This window comes from Musa acuminata, chromosome BXJ3-2 (genome assembly GCF_036884655.1).
Source record: "Musa acuminata AAA Group cultivar baxijiao chromosome BXJ3-2, Cavendish_Baxijiao_AAA, whole genome shotgun sequence".
NCBI classification, from domain to species: domain Eukaryota; kingdom Viridiplantae; phylum Streptophyta; class Magnoliopsida; order Zingiberales; family Musaceae; genus Musa; species Musa acuminata.
Window position 1 is genome coordinate 30,549,534 of NC_088350.1, and position 24,146 is coordinate 30,573,679.

The 24,146-nt window shown below is 36.6% G+C and overlaps 2 protein-coding genes and 1 long non-coding RNA gene across 4 annotated transcripts; 1 reads left to right on the plus strand and 2 right to left on the minus strand.

Annotated features, from left to right (window-relative positions):
- Positions 1–2,279: 2,279 nt before the first annotated feature.
- On the plus strand, positions 2,280–9,543 carry LOC103975467 (phosphatidylinositol 4-phosphate 5-kinase 10). The gene is made up of 8 exons (XM_009390436.3): positions 2,280–2,555; positions 3,543–3,694; positions 4,187–4,352; positions 4,953–5,063; positions 6,226–6,392; positions 7,212–7,345; positions 8,609–8,714; positions 8,982–9,543. Exons 2-8 carry the CDS (start codon positions 3,549–3,551, stop codon positions 9,283–9,285), a joined length of 1,134 nt encoding a protein of 377 aa, XP_009388711.2. The 5' UTR covers positions 2,280–2,555; positions 3,543–3,548; the 3' UTR covers positions 9,286–9,543.
- A 2,080-nt stretch (positions 9,544–11,623) lies between these two features.
- Positions 11,624–14,131, minus strand: LOC135631662 (uncharacterized). Its single transcript, XR_010494420.1, has 2 exons — positions 12,086–14,131; positions 11,624–11,964 (listed from the first exon to the last, which is right to left on the minus strand). It is a non-coding gene; the product is annotated as an uncharacterized LOC135631662 (long non-coding RNA).
- Positions 14,132–18,078: 3,947 nt separating this feature from the next.
- Positions 18,079–24,117, minus strand: LOC103976245 (uncharacterized). Of its 2 annotated transcripts, none has more exons than XM_065140539.1 (5): positions 23,816–24,117; positions 21,904–21,950; positions 19,185–19,361; positions 18,675–18,776; positions 18,079–18,428 (listed from the first exon to the last, which is right to left on the minus strand). In XM_065140539.1, the coding sequence occupies exons 1-5, from the start codon at positions 24,096–24,098 to the stop codon at positions 18,294–18,296; spliced, it is 744 nt and encodes a 247-aa protein (XP_064996611.1). In that variant the 5' UTR covers positions 24,099–24,117; the 3' UTR covers positions 18,079–18,293. The 2 variants fall into 2 exon arrangements, with proteins under 2 accessions (XP_064996611.1, XP_009389728.2); XM_009391453.3 differs by having other exon boundaries at positions 21,904–21,956; positions 23,816–24,116.
- Between the last annotated feature and the right edge of the window lie 29 nt (positions 24,118–24,146).

Below are 24,146 nucleotides of genomic sequence, written 5' to 3' on the forward strand. Positions count from 1 at the left end.
ATATCGTTACTTGTAGTGGGTATCACGAGAACCATCAAACCGTTATATTGTATCGAACTGTTACAATGTGATAAGTCGCTCTAAATACCGTATCCCTCCAAACCGTTATATTACATTGTTTACGATGCTTCCAAAATATTAGTATCTCAATGTGGAAAGTATCAAAAACGATATAATCTATTCATTTTAGCGCATTTAATAATTATTTTCTGTTGTACAATAACTGTTGTGATGGCAATCATCGGCGTGGAGGATAAACAAGAGAAAGTGACCCTTCTTTGTCATGCAGTCCCTTCAAAATAATAGCCATATATATCCAAAGAATAAAAGATATAAACAAAAGGATGATGGAACATGTCGACTCTTGAGAACATTGATATATGGTTCCAAGTCATCACGGCAATTACAACCTTATCATAATCTTTCTTTCTTTTTAATATCATTATATTTCGATGCAGAGATTACATGCTAAAAATTACCCCCACAGTTTCAAATTTTCCAACCAAATAAATAACTATTGGATTTTTCTAAAATTAGTAGGGTTGTGGAACTTAACGTTGTGGTAGAGGAGTCGGCACGGCTAGATTCTATCCCGAAGGTGCAGGATAACTCGCACGAGGATCCAGAGACGTGGCGACAGAATCGGATCGAGTTGGGGAGAAGCCTTATACCTTCGATTGCTACTCCTCCTTGTGAAAAAAGGTTGACGTCAGTAGCGGGTTTCTGATTTAATCCCTCCGAAGTTTAAGTTAGCTCAATATGGTATTTTCCTACTTTCCCTCCTCCTTATTCGTGAGGAGAGGATTGACTTTTATACATGTTTGTCGAAAGGTCGATCGTACGAGGCTCGTTAATGATCCATAATACCTTGGGAGGTCGATTCATGCTTTTCACGCGACGCGAGCTGACCTTCACGGTACTACGTCGCCTTGCGTTATCGCAGATGGTTCGAGGTAGAGCAGTGTCACCTCAAATAAATCCAAGCGACACAGGTATAGCCCCTGCTGCTCCCGATTCCAAGGTGTTTTGTTAGTGCACGTGCACCACATCGACTATGAGGTGATTATCGCCTATTGGCATGTTAGTTACGCCAAAATATGCCCTATCAAGTAGCAAAGTTCTTCCTAAATTAGTTCATCTTATAAATTAATTGGTTCCGGATCCTATGTGCATTATACATAGAGCAGAAATAAAAATTTGAAACAATAAAACTCTTATATAAACAATTAAGACAAGTAAAAATCAAGAGACAAAAATGGTGCCCTTTACATGACTGCTAACAAGCTGTGCATTAATGCCCTTTATAAGAACTATCGCATTCTAATATGATGTGAAATCGAAGTAATCATAATTAATATCAGGATTATTCATCTATCTAACTAAAGCCAATGCCTTTTCAAAGAAAATAATAGGGCTGATTAGCATCATTTCTATTTAGTCATAGGTTCCATAAAGAATAACAGATGAGGCAAAGAACCCAATGAGCTACAAATTATTATTATTTAATTATATTCCCCTTTTTCTTGTTAAGAAATACCATCAACCTTGAAGGTATACTTCAATACCCATTATCATGTTATTTGCCTTCTCCATCTACAATATGTTGTATTCTTTTATTTTTTAATTATAAATATATTTTTTTTACAAAGAGAAATGAGGAAGATAGATTTTGATATGATATCAACGATCAACATGTTTGCCAAATGAGGTAGTTATTTTAATATTCTATTTATGTTATATAAGAAATAAAAAATAAGTTTATTACAGTATATATTTATTCTGGATTTAACTATGATCATAATATATCAAATTTAAAATATAAAAATATTTAATTCATTCAATCTTGTATTGAGGTATCTGTCATATAATATCGAGGTGTCGACTATACAATATTGAGGTGTCAATCTTATGATGCTAAAGCATCGATAACTATACGAGGATGAGATATCGATCACATTACAATTATATGTCGATATCGTGATGTTGAGGTATCTATCATCACAAGTTTATCATTATATCGGTTACGAGATTTTTGAATAGATTTATAATATATTTTGATAATTATTAAACTATTTAAAGATTACATATTTTAAAAAATATTATAATTGTGTCCAATAGAAATTGCTGTAGGTACCTTTGTCAAGACGATATTTAATGGATTATAATAACAAAGCGGCATCCTTTGAAAAGTCCAAAAAAGAAAAATATCGAGTGTGTATATTTATTTATACTAGAAATTATTTGTCTTTTCCGAAACTAAAAACTGTTGCACAGTGTTCAGCTAAGCAAGCCAAGTCTTCGTCACGACGGTCGAAAGGGCCGTTGGATCGGGTGCTGCGATGCCTATTCCTGGCTCTCGCATTCGCCCGTCTGCCGACGGCCGAAACCTCCCGCATCGATTCCACGCTGTTCCCACCTCACCCCTCGCCGGCTGCTCCGATTCCCACCTTTCCTCCCTCCTTTAATGTCCTGCTCCCCCCACCCTCCCTTCACTCCGACTCCACGCCTCCTGCCTCTGCTCCCCCTCGCGATCCCGGACGACGCCGCAGCCACCGGTACGTCCCTGCCCACGCTGTTTCTTTTCCTTTCCCTTCGTTTCCCGCGTTGCAACCTCGCTTCCCTACGTCCAGTACTGGATCATGAAGTGCCAATTGGACGATCCCAATACGGGCTCGATGGTTTCGCCGGGGTTTCCTCGGATTCGATGGGCGTAGCTTGGATTTGGTCCTCCTTTGAGTCGGGAGTGCTGTAGGTTCTTTGATCCGGCGGGTGAGGTATCGAGTTGATAGAATGGGAGGGCAAGTCCAAATGAAATTTGGTTGTTCAATCGAAGATCCTCGGTATATATTTGTTCCCTGCAAAAGTGAACCCATAAGATGGATAAATCTCTAACTAATTTTTTCTCCTATTTTTCTGAGAGAAGAAATTATACAAATGCATCAAAGATGGACTGCACCAAGCACATAAAACCAACTTAAAAGAAAGATTTTCATGCCAATTCTTTTATTTAAGTCTTACTTTAGTTTGTTCTTATAATGACTGTGCATATTGTGACTTCTATGTTCCATGTTAAAATAGACAGATAATTCACCAAACTCAGACAAAATAAGCTGCATCTGATTCCTTTGGTTTCTATAATTTTTGATACGATGTAACATACACATTGTACTACTGAATTTGCTGCTAGTAATAATTGTAAGGGGATATTAACCTTGGCTATCAAACAGGGATACACATTGGAATAATAAATTGCTAGTATGGAATATTTGGCTCGCAAAGATAACCAAAATGCAACTACCAACTATTGAATTAAATTTCTAGGGATGATTCCATTCTTGAATCACATGTTGAGGTGATAGATCAATTGAAACTGGTTATTCACAAATCAACTGAAAATTTGGAAACCTGTTATCTGTTTATGTAAATCAAGGTTTCAAGCTGAACATTGCAAGCCATATGATTCTAGTCTCAGACTCCTTGTTTACCTTTTGCCTTTGCATTGCACAGCATGTTACCTTATGCATAAGTTATATGGCTTGTAGGAACACATGGAGCAAAAACTTGTGCTTTCAGAGCAGGAACCTTCATATCTTGATTTCACTTCCACGTCATCTCTTTTGCTATGGTGCTCTATTGATTCTAAAGGCACACATACTGAGTTTCAGTGGACTGATTATAGTGCTGCAGTTTTCAGGTTTAAAGTGACTCCTACCGAAATGTTTTCTTCTTATTAAGCAGGGCATGCTAATTTTTCTTTTCTGAATAAATACTGATGAGTCCTTTCTTTGCAATAATTGCAATCAGATACTTAAATACTGCATTCAGAAATATTATGTCTGTTGTAATTCAAATATAACATTTATAAAGAAAAATAGACCAAATATGCAACTTATCTTCATTTTCTAATGTGAAATTGTTGAATGTAAGAGGCCACGGCATAACAAGTGCAGGGTACAACATTCACTATATCTTCATGGTTCTATATTCTTCGCTTGTATCTGCAAACACAAGGGGAAATTTATTTTTATTGAATAAGCTTTCTTGGCTAGCTATGATTGTAACAGACGTTTGTTGTCATCTTAGGACACTGTATAATGTTGAATGCACACTTTACCATTTAGTTGCCTAGGTTGTTGTTTTTCTATAAACTTACTGTTTTACGTACTCTTTTTGGAAAATTTTGTAGGAATCTTCAAGAGTTTGATGAAATTAATTTTGATGACTATTCGGATTCAATGCGTCGTCGTGAAACCTTAAAGCTTCTTTTTTCAAATAAAAAGAATGTTACTTCTCTCCGTTTACCCCATGATGATAGGTTCATCTTGAAGATCATAAGCAAATCACAAATGAAGGTACTTTCATGGTCTCCGTTATTCTTTCCTCATATTTGTTGCTTTATCTTTTTGTTACCAATCATTTGAACTGTACAACAGTTGTTAGAACAGATAAAGGTTGCTAAAATACTATTTTCTATTAAAACATTCAATAACCTTCCAAACCAGCTTTTGATCAATCTAATGATTGGAAAGAAACACATGATTTCATCACAGAGTACTTCACCTCAAAGTTATGATGGGGAATTAATTCAGGCGCTTGACTAGGAAATGGTACTTGAAATTGGGAGTAGATGGAGAAAAGAAAAGTACAAGTTTGTGAAAGTAAGTAAAATATGAGAATGTACTAATAAAACCTGTGGAGAAGAATAGAGCGCTTTGATTTTTTGTTATATTGTACTTGACCATAGTTACTATTGCATATTAGTTGTAAATCATTTACATGAATTCTTTTCCAATGGCAATTTTCATGCTAGTTGGCACTTTTACAGGTATTTTGTAGATCAACATGTTGCTCATTGACATTATCATAAGCCTCAATACAAGGTTCATCTAGTATGTGTTTAAGTTTTCTTGTAGCTGTATAAATGATATTTTTTATATTCACCATTCTTGCAGGTCTTCTTGGAAATGCTACCAAAATATTATCAACATGTGAAGACATACATGAACACTTTACTAGCAAGCTTCTATGGGCTTCATGTTGTGAAGCCACGTGGTGGACAAAAGGTAGCCCATTATATATCTGACATAATTACAACCTTTGGCCTCATGTAATAGTAAAAGTATCTAGCTCTTTTTTTATCTGATTCTTTTGGCTTGCAGTTGTTCTCATATCTATATAACAAATACCCTAGAATCTATCTTTTCTGCTTGGCTAATTTATTATCATGATTTTTAGTAAAGTGATCCATACTCAGAAAATAACATGAAATATCTATGTATAAGCTTAATGGTCCCAATATTTACTGTAGCAAGCATATTGCAAAAAGTAAAGCAGTAATGGGGAAGATAACTTGGACTGGTGAAAGAGAGTAAAGTAGAAATCTGTAAACATTTCCTTTTGTTTTTGTTTGTTAAGGTTTTGGTTTATGGATCCGAGTGTTGAGCAGTTAAAAAAAAAACTTATATAAAAAGTTTGTATTGTCGAGATGAGAATGTTGAAATGGATATGTGGAGTTACTAAGAAAGATAAGAAAGAAGTACTCTTATTCATGAACAACTAGGTATCGTTTCGATAGAGGATAAGTTAAGAAAAAATCATTTAAGATGGTATGGGCATATGCTAAAGAGATCTCTGGATACGGTCGTCAGAAGAGTTGAAATAATTAAAGATCTAAAAAAACTTTAATAGAAACTATAAATAAGGATTTAAGTACTCTGAGCTTAACTAGGTATATGACTTTTTACCAATCTCAGTGACGGTAAAATATCTCTATAGTCAGCCCCAAATAATTGCGACTTACGGCTTTATTGTTTTTGTTCTTGTTGTTGTAGTGTTGTGTGGGGGCTGGTCATTACTCATTCTAGTAATCTGACTAAAAAAAATCACTCAGTAGCTCAAATATGCAAAAAAAAAAAGAAAAAGAAAAAGAGCTATAGTGTAGCATCAACTATTTCTTATAAACATTAAAATTCATTAGCGCTGAGAGCAAGATGCCACAAATTAAAAGTCTTCTCGTTATAGTGAACTCGGCAGATTGGCAGTATAACCAGACCTCTTTGTTGTATTGTTTTAGTTTTTTATACAAAAATTAATCATCTTTTTCTCTGGACGTTTGAAGGGTTAAACTCTTCTTCTTGTTAAACATTTTATCGGCCTATACTATCTATGTTTTGTACAATTTTTTGATATTAATAGGTCAATTATCTGACATGCTAACTTCATCAGGTTCGCTTTATAGTAACCAGAAACGTTCTTCAGTCAGATTCAAGAATTCACAAGCATTTTGTTATCAGAGGTTCACCACATAGCTACCATGTGAACAAAGCTGGAGATGAGGAAGATCTGAACATGACTTTCCATCTACATACATCTCATCGGAATAAAATTCTGATGTAAGTTCCTTAGCTGTTTATGAATTGAAACATATCTTTTCTTGACCAAAAAATTCTTGTTATTCCTTTAAGAGAGATTATGATCTTCGATTTCCTGATAAGTTGACCTTTTGTAATTGATTATATTTCTTCCTCTGATAAATGCTAGTGATTAAGAAAGAGACAAGATATTGTAAGTCTACTTATTTTAGATGAAGTGATTCCTTTTTATTGGATGGATAGCTATTTATTTTTCTATCCTTTAAATATTCTCTTGGTCATGTTTGTCAACTTTCGCATGGATGAGTATGACAGTATGCTTCTTTGTGCTTTTGAGTTTCAACTAGTATGATAGGGTCCTCAAAATGGTACTTTTTCCACCATTTAGAAGCTCTTGGATTTTATAGGTCATGACCTATCATCATAATGTCCAATGTGTCAGGCTATTCTTATTGCACAGACCTCTAACCCATCTGTCCTCGAATCCCCCATGTATCCCTTTCTATAACCAGGATATTATTGGCTTGGACAATAATGAGACTTGCCTCTTATGAGAACTCTGATCCTTAGGTATGAAGCCTTTTGTTAACTTTATCAGGTTGATCATTATGTTGCATTTATGAAGGGAAAACATTTGTCAAGTCTTATTGTGATATAGTGCTACATCATCATTAAGCAGTCATTCCATTAGCTCACAACTAGAACGCATGTGCTATCCAGTTATTCACTTGAACCTACTGAAGATGTATCTCACTTGCACACCCAGCTCATAAAATTCACCGATCTTCTGCTATATGTGGTGTTTCTTAATTTGCTTACCATCTAGTTTCCCATTTTCAGGCAATTAAAGCATGACTGCAATTTTTTGGAAGAAGCAGGCATCACACATTACTCTCTTTTGCTGGGAATGCATATTTGTTCAACACCTTTTGAAGCTGCTCTTCAAGTTCGCCACTCTCCGCGATATTCAACAGGTAAACTTATGTTGTATGTTCTCTTTCACAAAACAAAAAGGGAAAGAAAAAAGAAAAAGAAATTGGAAGGGTAACCTTTGTTCTGAGTGGACTTTCTCAAAAGATCATGCAAGGGCATTATGATTTTGCCAAGCAAAGGGCAGAACAAAAGGGTATGGTTAGCTCTTTGAAATGTGGTTAACTTCATCTGGACCACCTTTATTGGTGAGAAATCAGTGGTCTAGTGAAATGAGTTAACTGTCTTGAATAGAGTGGTTATAGCTAGTGACCTCAATCCTTTTAATATGAGCAGATACTATAGCCCAATGCCGGAGTCTTTGATGTCTTTTTGGCTTAGCAATATGCACACAACTGGGTTAAATTCATATGCAAGTGATGATGTCACTCCTAGTTGGGTTTAGGTATCATTTAAAAATACCCATATCGAATCATGAGCATGAAGTTTAACATAGACCAACCATTTTATGTCAGATTGAGTCAATGGGCTAGATTTGCCTTTAGTTTCAAGCAAGATTAAATATCAAATGTTCCCATATGTGCTGACCAGTATTTAATTACCAGTCTGAACAGTAGTGGTACATGTACACATTTTTATTTTTTTACTGTATTCAACGATATCAGATGGTATGAGTTGGTGTACCATCTAGCATATAGGTATCAGCTTCATAGGTCATCAAAACAGATAAAAGTTTGGATTATAAAACATTGGTTTCAAGTTGACCATGGTTTAGATTTGGTCCATATTTGAAGTATAAATCTTGTACCAAGTCCTTGTTACCAAATATTTCAAATAATCTAGGTGTTAAAGTATAATGACTGAAACAAATGAAAGGAAATAAGCAAAGAAAACACTGAGAGGAAACAAGAAAGAAATGAACCATATGGTAAAACAGTAATGGAAACTTAAAAAGAGTTGGACATCCTAAAAATCTAAAAATAAAAATCAAAGAATTATAAAAGTGTTCAGTTTTATTAGCTCAAAAGATACGAATCACGTTTGTAACTGTCAAGTTCAATATTTGGCAGCTGTCAAATCCGTTTTTGGCTGGGCCACTTCCCTGTCCTTGTTGATCAGTATCTGGAATTTCTTAGTTGCAGTCAACTTTTTAACTTGGATAATTGTTGATTGCTTATCTTTACACGTTTCCATTTTGTGCAGATTAATGTTAGTTTGGTACTTTGATGGGGGAATTATAACCATGCATAATCATATTGTTAGTCATAAACAGTTGAAATAAGAGGTCCAGCGGATACTCTATGCAGGTTCAGCTGATTGCAGTGAGAGTTCAGATGGACCTGAATCGGAGCATGGTGATGCAGATCAAGATTTGTCATCTGATGATGATACAACATCATCCTGCTCTACAGAGTAAATTATCTTTGCCACTCTTTTTCTTCAAGGAAATATATCGACGAGTTCTTCAATTCAAGTCGAGCATTCTTTTTCTGGACTAGGAAGATTGTTTGTTGATTATGTGATAATTTTCTTTCTCTTTGAGCATTTTAGAGCATGTAAGCTATTTATTGGAATTGGATGGATTTTGTGGCCTACTGATTAGATGGATTTGTTTCTGGTGTATCTAAGCTCTACTTGTACTAGGCTCTCCCCAATGTTGAAGCTGTGATTTTGTTGCAGAACTGAAGATAGACTTGGTTTCAAGATGGCAGCCCGGGCAGTTGGCTTCCGGAAAAGGGAAAGCAATGTGGTATCAACTCATACGGCAGGGACAGTGCAACCCAACAATGTGAACCTATTCTTTGGGATAACTGATATTCTTCAACATTACAGCGTGCGTAAGCACATAGAACATGTTTTGAAGTCTCTGCAAACGGACCATCCATCAGTCTCAGGAGTAAATCCCAAAGGGTATTCGACTCATTTTCAGGAATGCGTCTCCAAAATATTTCCAGAAAATGATTTTGATATCAACATGCTATAGATGATCTATCTGAGACAACCACGAGAAGGAGAAAGTATATACAATGCTACAACAGCCTTCATTACATGTGGACAAATTTTACTTTGAATATTATTTTATGCACATGTATATGGCACTGGAGGATCTATTCATAATAATAAACTGTGTTAGGTCATTAACGCTGCATGTAATCGGTTTACAATATGGCTGAGCTTTATTTATGCCTCTGGACGAACTGGTATGAGATCTTGGAGATAACATGTTTTTGATTTGTTGTTATGACTTATGAATCATCCACAAAAGTAGAAATTCATAACAATAGTAGTGTCAAACTCGGTGCAGTCTGATGAACATTGTGATATTGGTCTGTTCACAATGACCTATTTTGAGTCTGCAGAATTACTAAGGTTGAACATGTTAAACGTGAGGATTTCTTTTGCTCTTAGCTGCTTCAAGATTAGATCTCATGTCGGTGGAGATCTATTAGTGTATGGACAGCGAAACAAAGCTCTGCAGTCCAATGGACTGAGAGTGAATGCACGATGTGAACTGCGGAAGAAAACATAATAATACGTGCCTCTTCTATTATTTCTTTTCTACATATTTTGATTATTAGTTAGTTTTCCGCTTGATGATCATTTTTTTGGCACAGACAACAATAGAAATTAAGCCATTTAAATTCAGAAATTTCGAATGCTTGATTGGAGAAATCTCCCATCAAGCATTACCGTCTTTCTTGTTGATCGTCTTCCTTGAGACTGCAATTGACTGCTGGGATGAGGTTTAGAATGATGTTCTGGTTATGAAATCAAAAAATAATTTGAATTTCCTATTAATTTACTTTCTTTTAGGTTAAAACACAAAAGGATAAAATTATTATTATTTTTTCTTAAAAAAATAGAATATCATAATTTCACCGTAATTAATATGTAAATATAAAAAATATATATATATATAGAATACTTGTAAAGATTAATATTAATATGTGGAAGAAAGAGCAGACGCACACACATTTCCAGAAAATGTAAAACACAGTACTGAGCACAATAAAAATAATCCAACTCTACGAAAGAGTTGATGCGAGTGAGGATTAGCCTAAACAACCTTTTCCCATGTGGGAGCCGTGCGATGTTCCCACCGCTAAGAACTCCTAAACTGTACTTGCTGGCAGTGAGAACCAATGGGAACTTGTGTGCAGCTTTGTTGTGTTCCATTCCCACTGCTTGTTTAAGTTGTGGATGATCCAAACCCCAACAACAAAGTACACACAACTGTATCGTGTGCAGCAGAATAATCCTCAGGTTCTGCTGCCACCATTCTGAAACCCTCGTTCCTGGCTGAAAGATATCCTTTCTATGAGCGACTGTGTGCGCAGGTCCAGCTTTATTCTTCTCTACTTTTGCATTAAAGAACAGTGGAAGAGCTGCGAGGAGAGCTAGCTTTCAGAATGGGTGTGTCAGTGCATCCGCCTTGTTACTTGGAACTCTAAGCTCGCCCCATTAGGGTTGTGACGCATGGACGGAGACATCTTTTCCCAACGCCAACGCCAATGCCAGATTGGGTACCGATGGCTGTTTTATCACTCTTCGACTGTGCAACATCGATGGCATGCATCGGGAAAGGAAGGGGCGTTGGAATTTGCGGAGTGCCGAGCAGTGGGACAAAAGCCTAATGCCAACAAAAGCTCAGTTAATTGCGTGGATATATAAACAGAACGAGAGAGGATGACGAAGAGAATCGATTCAAACGTGGGCAACAGCTTTAGCACGTGTAGGGAAGCCGAAGCGCCCACTTGAGGCATTAGGGTTAGGGTTAGGGTTTTATCTGGAGTGGTGATGCAGCAGCTGCTGCTGCGTGGAAGATAATGATGTGGGCTACTCAAAATTCAAAAGGCAACGCTTTTTGGTAGAAGGCTTGCCTTGTTTTGCGCCGGTCATTTCAATTCAGTGAATGGAGGGGTAGCACTTAGCACGCGATGCCATTGATGACAGCTATCAGCACAACATGAGAGGCTACAGCTGACCTTACTGTAGGATGACAAGGCGATGACCCTGTTCATGTTCTTCATAAGAACACGCCAGAGTAGGTTATTACAGTCTGCATCGAATTGCGTACAGAAGAGGAAGGGCAGATACTGTAGGTGTGCACATAGCATCATGTAGAACTGGCTGCAAGGTTCACCCACGTAACCTCTTAGAAAATTTACCTGTATTCGTTTGTCAAGCTAAAGAGGGAAGGCTATACATTCCCCACTTTTCCCTCAGTTGGCGGAAGAACATAGACAAAGAACAACTGATCCTCGAAGCACAACATTACATTGGATAGACGAGAAATATAGCAGCAAGCATAAACAACAGGATTCAATAGTCAGAAACAAGCAGGCAAGAAAAGTTCAAATGTGGAGTTATGTTCACAATAAAACTAAGATCATGACATGTAAATATATATATATACAGATTAACAGAAGCTCCGAATACATTATTACCATCATTTGGAGAGGAACAAAATGTCTGTATGTGAGCGAGCATCAAACTATGAGCTTGTCCATTTATATGAACACACTGAAATTTTGGTTCGTCAAATTCTACTGTCAGCTGGGATCTTCCTTCTAGATTTAACATGTCGGTAGTGCAATTCAAGTTCACCAATGCTTCATAGCTGCAGAAGCTTCGAATCGCAGTATGATGGAGATAGATTTACCTGTAGGAAGAACAGCCAAAATCTGACAACCATTTCAGAGGAGAACAAGGATGTGCAACACTAGATTAAGACGCAAAACCGAAGTGCTGACTTTTAATTGACTGACTAGAATTGCTCATACCATAGAAAGAAGAAAAAGCAGCAGACATTGAGCTTAAAGCATCACCTGACAAGCACAAGATCTCCCCATAGGGCAGCACTAAGAGAAGCCAACAGATGCTGTGCTGCTAACCAGTCCATAATTCAGTGATTCGTTTAAAAGAGAAGAGAGTGCAAATTGATAGATACAAGTAATGAAAAGAAAAGGAAAAAAACATGGCAATGGATCAATTACTTGCTCGATAAAACTTGGAAACAACCAAAGCAAGACGATGGTATAGTGACTTTATTGGTCAGTGAAAGTGCAAGTTCAAGTTCTTAGTTAGAGGGTAGATATCAACTGCCCTTCCAATTCTCTTGGTAAGTTCACATATGTGATGATGTTTCCGTAAACGAGTGAGGTTGGTTAGTGCAATCATTTACCTCAAAGAAAAAAAAATGAAACAGATAAATGGCCATCACCATTAATAAAAACTTGTTGATCAAGTTAAGAAGCAATATTAACGAAAATATGTGCCAATTTATTTCCAATATCAACATCTTAACAATTTTAAGTAAGCACTGAGAACATTGATAGTTAAGCTTACACAGTAGACGGAAATTTATCAGATGGCACAATGTTGTCTTTACTGCTTGCAAGAAAAAACTGAAGAATTTATGAGATATTGAAATATTCACACTTATCCAATACACAAGCAAGCCATAGATCTTCAAAAAATCTTATACACACATCGGAAAGATCTGCAATTAGTAAGATGGAAAACATCTGCAGCATTGAACTCATCAATAATAAAGCAGGAAAAAAAGCTGAGAAAATGAAGAATCACTATTTTTACTCCTTGAAAGAAAGTACAACAACAAAATACTGCTTCCTTTAGCCACACTCATTAAAAACGAAAAACAAAAAAGAGCCAATTCTGTTCTTGTCTCCACTTCTGTTCATGTCTAAGTTTTGATGCTTACGGACTGCTTTTGTTCATGCAAGTACAAAGGATTCTGATCAACAAAAAGCTCAAACAAGGCATAATATGATTACTTTCGTGGGCTTAACCTGTACTGAACCATACAGCTTCTCCCTTGCCATAAAACCCTCATGACAAAGCTCCAGGAGCTTGAAGCAAGAGAGCGTGCTCACCGTAAGCGAATGGTCCCCTTGTGGTAGACATGCACTAGAAAGAGCATGGTACTATGAATCTAATGAAAGCTTTAGTTAATTTTGCCTGCGCTTGATGAGTTTGGAAGATATTTCCCCAAAAAAAAACCCTCGGCGCGGAAGCAGAAAGCTTGCATGTTAATTTTCCATGGAGGAAACCAAAGAATCGAGTGGATCAAAGCAAGCACGGTGAAGTCTATAGCAATCAAACTGTCTAAATTCTGGAATCACACACAAAACGATTCCTTGACTTGCCCAAGTTTGCATCCACAGAAACATGTTTCCGAGCCTTGCCTTGCACAAGGATTACACTCACACAAACCTCGTTCACTGTCGAACAAGAGTTCAGATCAAGAACTCACAAACACAACGACATACAGAAAAAGGTGTGTCTGTAGCCAAAAAACAGAGAAAAGGTTGCATCGCACCAATCAAATACTCTTCTCGGAAGAGCATGGTCAACTTGTAAAAGTATCTGTGATTCGGATGAACATGCAGATATCCCGAACAAAGAGAACACATCCTTTGCACGGGGGTGTTAGATAAGGGAGCTCCCTTCAGTCCAAGCAAAGACGGCATGGGATCAGACTTACCTCCCGCATCATTCACTCATGTGCCGAGCAAAAACCCTAGTTTGCCAGGCATGTGGATGAATGAGTCGGCAGCTAATCAAAGTCCCATAGCCACCCATGAGTGGACTGAAGGAAGCTCTCTTCGCAAATCCCATGTCAACAACACCGTCGATGGAATCCACAGAACCAACCTCACAAGAAAAAGACGGATCAAACACTAAGACACATCGATTCTTCCTGAAGAAAGTCGAAAGCCGAGTAGGAGAAACCAGCAAAAAAGGGAAAGCGGGGGAGAGAGAGAGAGAGGGGAACACAAATCAAGATCCTTCAATCCACCAAGCAATCTCCCGACTTGGAGATCCCGCAAGAGGTCCTTAAATAGCCAAGAACTTGGCTGATATCACATCGATCATATAAATAATCACATAAAACGCAATGTGGTACTCATCCAATGTTCCGTCTAAAACGAGCTCTCCTGCCAATTACCACCAAAAACTTATAGATTAGTGAGGCATAATCTACCAAGGTGTCAATGCTCTAACGACTGTTTACAACCATGTACTCCTTTGATCGTCTCGGTCCTTCGAATCTAATCGGTGTACTTGGAGAGCCAAAAGCTTTCTCCTTCACGTCCACCTCGGTTGCACTGTTGGTCGACCAAAGGACTCATGAACAGACTAATCAAAGGAGGCGCGAAAAAGCTCAGTTTTACTGAAAAGTTCACCATATGGAGATGGCATGAAAAGATCGGTCGTCTCGAAAGCTTGCAGCGCAAATTGATTCCGGTTGTCTGCCATAGGTGTGTACAACCCAATGGATGGGTAGACTGACGACCCATTCCAGTTTGTGATTGTTATCACCGTTTTAGCAGTTGTTTATGTTTTGTTCCACGTTGAGATGTCAGATCCCGATTAAACAAAGACAGTGTTTTCTTTAGTTGGCGTATATGGATTAGTAATCAGATCGAACATATGACATATCTATCACCAACTTAGTGGCTAATCCTCGACGATCGTCGAATGTTTTCTGGTGACATAGCTCGTCAGAATCATCGTCTCCGGCATGATGAGTTTCTAATTGGGTTAGCCTCAGAATTGAAAACGAGTGTTAAAGCCAGTATCACCAGACTTGACGCATCCATCGTCTTTTCGCCCATACATCAGAGGTCATGCAGAAGTCATAGACGAGCAAGCTGAGGTGCGTGTTCCACGTCCCCGTTTGCCCTCCGCAACATGCAAAGCACTGACCACTTCCACCGACCGAGTCCAATCACCCATCAATCCGAGCCAGAGGCTCCTGCATGCGATGGACGAATCAGTGAGGAGGAGTGTTTGGCTGAGAGAGAGAGAGAGAGAGAGAGAGAGAGAAGGAGGCGAGAAGTCGCAGACGCTGGTTTTCGTAGGGAAAGGACGACGGGGGTGACCTTGAGATCACATCACAACAATAATGGCGGGAGAGACTTGCTGTAAAGAACCTGCAGCTCTTTCCTGGCGTTGATCGCTACTCTTTTGGATCACATCAGATTCTGTCCCCCTCGAGCCTCTTCAAGAGTCATTTCAACGCAAAAGCCTGAGAGAGAGAGAGAGAGAGAGAGAGAGAGAGAGAGAAGGGCGTGGTGGCTTTTTGAACTCACCGCTGCCTCCCCAAGTAAGAGAAGAGAAATTAGACGACGAAATTTTGTTCATCGATGCACCGTCGCAAGTTGATTTGTGATTGGATTGGAGAAAGGTTGTTCCGAATCGAAGTCCAATCTTTCTCACCCTCGAAACTTTAAGGTGTCTTCCGTGCTTGTGTTTCTTATATATCATCCCTAATTTTTATTATTTTATAAACATTTTTTTTTCCTTTCCTTCCTCGTCAAACATCTCGATCACTTTTACCTCACTATTGTCATTTATCCATCGTTACTCGTTGCCTTCGTCGCTCCCACCGTAAGCTCCTATCGCTTTTATGCAATGTCTTCTGCTCGTCGTGCCCGTCTTCTTATCTCCTCTTTATTATATAAATGAACTTTTGATTTTTGATTTATATTTTTTTATAAAATTTATTTTTTATTTATATTATTGATAAAAAAATATATTATATATAAGTTAATAATATAAACAGAACAAATATGAGCTAGTGCTCTACCTATCTCTGTCTTATAATCACATAAATAATAGAAAATGTCTTGGCCCCATCCTATCAGCATATTATCCTCGTGAGTACTTATACTTACGATCATAATTGACACATCTATTTCTTGTTTGGCATACTCGTCATCTTCGCTCCATGGAGTAGAGGAATGGCAGACCTATCATCATTGGTGAACGTGATGTTGTTATTAAATTATATGATCATATCTAAGATATATTATAGATATAATTAAATTCTGATTATAATTATAAAGGAAATCTAACTATAGTAGGATTACTTATAATTAGACAGGGACTCTCCTAATTATTATCCTATATCCGTTATGCTCCTCTATAAAAAGATTTGATCTCTTAGGGATGAAACAACTAGATTATAAATTTTCTCTCATCTCCCTAGTTCCTAATCCATCGCTTATAATAATTCCATGAATAATAGAAAAAGAGAAAAAAATGAATATAGTTCTACTTGTATATTAGCATTGTAGCTTTCTAATCAAAGGATGATATACTTGTCGATTAAATAAAAACTTTCTAAATGACATCGAAAGTATATATCGTAAATTTGATATTTCATTATTTGATTTTAGTTTCTGTATTAATTTTTTTAGGCATAACAGTAGCATAATTATGATTTTTATGCTCACAATATCATAGCTATGTTTTGAAATCAACTATTTTAGCTCATAAAATTATTTTAGATCTATTTTATATTTAGATATATTTATTAGCACTCTTTAATTATAAAAAAGTGTTATTTGATTTTGATTTATGATGCTTAAGCGATCTATCGATGTTGTCGATATGCTCTTCTATCTAATTTTTTATCTTTTGCTTAAGGGCAATGTGAAATTTCTCATGTTTAATTGATAGATCATTGTCAATAATTTGTTGTCAACAATAGTATTATTAAGGATGGTGACTTCCGATTGTCACAAGCCCAATTGTAGATGGCAGATGTGTATGTAGCGAAAGTGTCATGGGGTATGATAGTTGATGATGATCGCATGCACAGTTGCCTATATGCAGTAGCCTTATGATGGCAAACATACTTTGGTCGCAAGGGATTGCAACAACTACAATAGCATCGTTGCTTATGGCGACTATGGTAGCGTCGTTGCCTATAATGATTATAACAATATTGTTGAGGTGGCATCTATTAGTCATGACCAGTATCAACTAAACATAAATGGCTAGTGGCTATGTCGAGAGGAAGCATGGGCACAATTGCGCTCTCGACGATCATTGAGCAATGTGTGTGCATAATCGAGCATGGGCACGATGACACAACATCACACGACGATCGAAGATGTCACTGGTCGGTAGTATGAGAGCAGTTGTAGGCGACACACATACAAACATTGTAGGCCACGCACAAGCTACGATCACGCACAAGCTGCATGCCTCGCACATCGGAAAAGGAAGAAAGAATTAGGGTTTTTCTTTTGAAATTATAGTTTTGCCCTTATAAATTCTTTTAATTCAAATTTATATACTTTTAATGGTTCTACCCTTCAAGAAGTATATAATTCTATTATATATCCTAAATAAAATTATAATTTTACCTCTCAAAAATTAAAATTTTTTTAGCTTATGTCCTCAATTATAAAATTAAATAATTTGATTTATTTTATTCAAATATTTTGATCATAAGTGTATTTTGACTACTTAATTGGACTTAGATTCCATCAATCAAGTTTTGATCGAATTCAGAGAAAATTAAGTTTTTATTAATCTTTGATTTTGATCAACTTTAGTTTTGGTAAGACTAATTAGATGGATGATTGGTCAAAATCTATGAGCCCAATTTGAATAATCCATAATAAATTTGGTGAAGTCAAAGTGGCTTGAATTGATAGGTTTGTGAGATATAAATTATAATAAAGATTTTATCAATTAAAAAAAATTATAATTTCTATTAATTTTTTTTAAATCTTTCACTACCTCTAATCATTTCACACAATATGATTATTATATCAAAAAATATTATAAATATATACCCATATCATTTGAAACAAAATTTTCTCATCTTATCTTATATTTAAACAATTTTTTTTAATTTTTCCTAATAACTTCACACATTCATCTTTATATTTTTATCTCAACAATAAAAATTTCTTATACATATTATTTCTTAATTATCCAATACTCTAATCCATAATCCATAAAAACAAATTATTGATTTCACAATCTGATGTTCAAGCTTGTTTAGAGAATATATATATCCAATTGAATAACCAACTCAGTCTTAAAGAAAGCTTCTGCGCATCTCAAACCCAACACAAGACGGGAACCTCAAGATACATACCGTGAACACCCAGAAACTAACCTACTGGGCTCCACATAATATGACCCCAAACACCTAACGTAGCATCACTGTGAAGTGTTGAGGAAGTGGGCAACAGCCTTGTCAGTGTCATTATCATAAATAGCCAGCGCTTCTGCCACATTTTTTGAGGAGAATCCCATCTCACGGAGAATGTTGTACCCTTTTACAAATTCTCTCACCTGAAACAAAAAGGTATATGAAAGCATGATTTCAGTTTATTTATGCAACTTGAACATAGAAGTGAGCCATTAAAGTCAGCTCTTTGCACCAATCTGCTATATTATCACTCTGAGGATTATGAACTCAACTGCTAAAAGAGATTTGAAAGGAAGAAATGCAGCTCGGACAATATACAAGGAAAATCTTGTTCAGTTAACTCTTTTAGAGAGAGAAAGAGATGTCTTCCAAGGAGACTGTCGACGTACCTTCACTGGATTGTCTCCATAATTCAGAACAGCAAGTGACACTGCTTCACGTCGAAGCCCAGAGGCAACATACTTATCCACAATTGGATCCCCTGTTGATGCCTTCACAAAATTAAACAAATACAAATTAAGAACACTTTGATTCATAAATTTTACAATCTCTGACGAATATAGTGGGGTTTAGTAGTTGATCAAAATAATAATAACGGCCTCCTGCAAAAAGTAAAACAGCCCAACAAGTGATCAAACCACCTAGAGTGTTCAGGTACATTATGACACATGTAGCCACTTGTGAGATTCTTATTATGATATTAAAAAAAGTCAATGTTCAGAAAAGAAAATCCACAAATGAACATGAAAAATAATAGTAGCATAGGAAAGAGGACATGGTCATATTAAAACTACTATTTTATTTGGATAACATTTGACAATATTTAAGAAGAAATTTTGGTTATATTTTATAGAACTATAGCTAAATGAAATTTAGTGTCAAACAAGTTCTTGTTGTACCATCGAAGGAGATGAAGATGATGATGCAGACGACATCTTTGATTGCTGGTTTTCAGCTGTAATTCTGCTCCAATTCTGACTCTCTTTCTCGGCCTCAGCTAGTATTTGTTTCTCAAACTCAAAATCAAATTGGAACTTGCTACGAGGAACCTCAGGCATTTGTGGAGCCAACTGAGGCTGAAAAATTGGATGTTAATTAGAGAAACATAAATTTGAAATGAAAAAATTAACATTTACAAGACATTTTTAATCAATAAAATAGAACACAGGAATCAACTTATAAAATATATCTCAATTAAGCGTTCTTTTATTTTATGTATTGTTAAGCTGTTTTACATTATATACGTTGCTCAACATTCGATAGAGTAAACAAGGGGTATCTATTGGAAAATAATATTAGGGAAAAGGCAGTACTCTTTCATGGAATGCTACCCCAAACTATACATAGAACTTAAGGCCAAGATATGGTCTTTAGCAAGAACAAATTACCAAGTATGCTCAAATGGTAATATCAGAAATTACATTTTTATAAAAAATATCCTAATGATAGGTGTATACAATTCAAATCTACACATATTTTGTTGGCCCCGCCATATCATCAGCTTCAGATGAAAAAAAAACATAAACTATGACTTTTGTGGAAAAGCGTTATAATCTTTACCTATCCCAACATTTTCTTTTTCAAATAATAGCTAGAGACTCAAACTCCACATGATTCAGTTTTATTCTGGATGAAGTCCAGTCTACAGAACAGGAGGAGAGACAATACTGCAAATCATTCAGGAGCTCCTAAGAGCAATAGACATAACAAATAAAAAAGGATTCAAATTGTGTTTAATTTAAGTTTGAATCCAGCCTATAGCAGTGATTTAAAAAGCGTTAGGCGCCAAAAGACACCAAGGTCTAAAAACGCCCGAGGTGCTAGGCACTCGCCCGAGCAAAATGAGACACTAAAATATAAAAATATATAATATAATTAATAAATATAATTATTTAAATAAAAATATGATATTAAATTAAGAAAATCTTGTAAAATTACAATATCACATTAACAAAAAGTCTCAAAATTTAAAACAATAACAATAATTTCAAATAAATAAAAATTAATAGTATTAAAATTAAAATTATATTATTAATCTAATAAACAAAAAATACTATTACTAGTATACAATTAGTAGTATACTGTTAATATATTGTTAACAGTATACGAAGTGAGAAGAGTGTGAGTAAGAGGAAGATCGAGGCACTAAGAGCAGCAGCAACGAGAGCGGGAGCGACGAGCGATGATAGTGGCAGCAGCAGCGAGTAGCGTTAGCGGGAGCGACGAGTGATGATAGTGGCAGCGGCAGTGGTAGCAGCGAGCAGCAACAGCGGGAGCAGGAGCGGGGAGTGACGACAGTGGCAGCGACAGCGGGGAGAGATGACAGTGGCAGCGGCAACGACAACGGTAGCAGCGAGCAGCGGCAGTAGGAGCAACGATAGTGGCAGCGGTAGTGGTAGTGGCAGCGACAATAGTAGCAGCGAGCAGCGGTAGCAAGAGCGGCCAGCAGGGTTAGGGTTGGGAAGTCGCGAGAGGAAGGCTGATATCGGTGCTTTAGTTAGTTCGATTGAACCAACTAAAGCACCGGAGACCGAACCAGACCTAAAACGCTAGTTCGGTCGCCTGGTTTAACCCGCGCGCTCACCCGAAGCGCCCGGCGCCTGGGCTCGGGCGAGCGCCATGCGGCGCCTCTTTGAAGCGCGCCGCCTAGAAATGAAGCAAGGCGCGAGGCCCGAGCACCTATTGAAATCGTTGGCCTATAGTAACAGGTCTAGGGCTGAATCAAGTAAGTCCAAGAAATCTTTTCTAGCTGCTTTTGAAATTTTCATATTGGTCTTCTGTCAAGATCAATTTTAGATATTCATTGTCAACAAATTTTAATTTGGATTCTTAGTTGAATAACAACTTCAAGTCTTCAACTAGGTCTGCACTTGATTTAGAAGCCAAATGCCAATTAAATCTTTTATCCAAGGTGCTAGATAATTATTCAGGAGCTTTGCATGCAGAAAAATAACTAAGATTCATAAAAGAAAAAGAGTTATCAGGTTTATTTTGTACAATCATCTTATTGTCTCTTTGTTCTCAAATAAGTGATTCTTCCCTCACCTACTACACCATTACTTCCCCAAATGACAAAATGATGGTAAACCATTTGGCAAATCTGAAACTGAGACTATATTTAATGGCTTGATACATTAGTTAAAAGGCTATAAAAGAAAAATCAGATAAGTTTGTTAAAGTTAAACTAAACTAAGCGTGGAAAATAGATCAAAATAAAAATAAATTTTCACTAACATGTAAATGCACAAGCATGTAACCAAGATAACACCATAATAAGTACTTTAACATGGATTCGTTACAAAAGTGTCATGTGAACGAGCCTTGTCAAGTAAAAGCTTAGTAAAAGCAAATCTTCATGATGATAAAGTCCAAGTTTAGTTTATATATTCAAATAAAGAGGAGATCCAAGGTCGTTAGAAAAATAGATTTGTGTTATGATCAGAAAGGAGGAATTGCATATCTAAGAAAAGTTAGATGGAAATTCTGAAGGTAAAGAAAGGCTATTCAAATATTACAAATTCAACCATATATATCTCAACAACCATGCAGGTTGCTTGACATGTAAAATTCAGTAAAAATTGTCTATAATAAGAAAATATAAAACACTTGACCACTTACAGGTGTTATATGATATTCTGGCTTTATCATGACTTTGATGCCAAGTCCTGCAGCTAAACAATTTTACAGTTCCATTATGTGTGATATGTTGTCCATATTAATTGACATTCCAAGAAAAAAAATAATGGTAGACATTAACACAATAATTTATAAAATTGAAGCTAGCATCAGGAAGAATCAAATTGGTAATAGCAATTTCAGTTACAGTTGTATATAAGATTTTAACCACTGTAGACACTATGTAGCCAATTGTAAGAAAGCAAATGTTCATAATTAGGTAGGACAGCAGAAGATTAGTATTTAAGAACATAAAGAAATTATCAAATTAAGTGAAAAAAAATATTCATTTTATTTATGGTGATGAATATTTACCAAAGGTTTATATTCCTTTTTTGATAATTGCTACGCAAATATTGCAGACAAATGTCAATTAATATGGTGAACACTATCAAGATGTTAATGGGTAAAACAAGCAGGTGCACGAAAAGTCCAAAAGAACCATTAATGATCTTGCACAGGCAAGTTTATCATAAGAAGGAAGCCCATAAAGACAAAGAAAGATGCCAGCTATGCAGCAAACAAGTAATAGAAACAAGGGGGACATGAAATTCAACAATGACTTAGTATGATACTCTAAAAGATTTTATTCAGCCTGTTATCCTTTAGTATATCACAAATAACAGCAAAGTGACATTGATCATTAAGAAGTATCTTCAGGTATAATGTCAAGAAACACTGCTTAAATGCTTTTCTTTTCCACCCCAGCTACCTTGTAATTCGACATGTAGTGGATAATTTAACTTATATCAAAAAATCACCAGGACCTTATATAGAAAAGTTACACCATAAAAGACTCATTTCAAGATTCATATGTTTTTCTCACTTAATTAGCAACACAGCAAAGTTCATAATCGAGCATTAAGATATTAATTGAATACAGTTGAGATATGATGGCATTTACTACCGCAAACAAATTAAGAAACTCACCTATCAAGCTAGTAAATTAGAGTTCCAAATTCTCAGAAGACAACATTTAATTTCTTGATACATTCTCCATCAATGACATTGTAGTATCTAGGATCAACAGATTTTAACTGATGTAGAGTCGATAGTGAGTCTCTAAGATGTAAGAAGAAGAAGAAAACTCATCATTTAGAGTAAAAAGCATTTAAAAAAAAAATGAGCCTTGGGATCCATGCTCAAGATAATATTTTATTTTAAAAACTGCTAGAATTCTTCATGAATTAGTCAATTCATGTATTAACCCCTTTGTTGCATACCCCTAAATAACCTCAAATAAAATAGTGCACATCTCACAGCACTAATGGACTTAGGATGACTCTAGGCCGTTATCAGTAGTAGTCACGTTGAATAGATGCCTCAATCAACTCAAACTTTCACAATTAAAACACAAATAAATGGTAGCTGCAAAAATTTGGAAAAAAAATTGATTGTACTGAATTGACCAATCCTATCAACTTTCGGACTTCCTTCGCAATTCATTAATAATCCTTGTCTTCTTGTCGTTAGCTTTTTCAACTTAAATCTAAGATGACTGTTTTTATTTGAATAGCATGGAGAAAAATTTTTCAGTTGGTAGAGAACCTACTTTATTCCAAGAAAAGATTCAGTGATTAGCGTCGACAACGATCTAAAATCATCTGTTTTCTGCCGAAGTTTTACAGATTTCTCAATCAAAGAGGATGATCGAAATCGACCGTGACTTAAATTGGAAAAGAATCTTTTACCAAACAGCCAGAGATATTTCCCCTCAGAAAATTTTGCCCAATTCGAACATGCCGATCCAAAATCAGTGAAGCAACGACGGATTGAACATAAGATCCGATCATCAAAAAATTCATAACACATGCATCTAGGGGGGGTTTTCGAGGAGTAGCAGAAACAATCATACCAGACGAAGAGGGAGGAGGAGCAGAGGAAGCAGGGTGATGAAAAGAAGCTCCGCGATCGGGCGGAGCAGCCGCGGCGGAATTGACCCTGGGGTAGAAGGAGGGGGCGGGGGCGGCGCCGGTGCCGGCGCGGTACATGGCGGCCTGCCGGGCGCGGAAGTCTTGATCCATGACGAGGAGGGAAGCGACGACCACGAAGAACTCGGAGAACGAAATCGAGAAGGGGTAGGACTGCGAACTCAAACCCTTCTCCAACCAACCAACCCGACCATTATACTCGTACATTTCCAAGAAGCGTCGGAAGGTTTAATCTGATTGGGAAACCACGAAAAC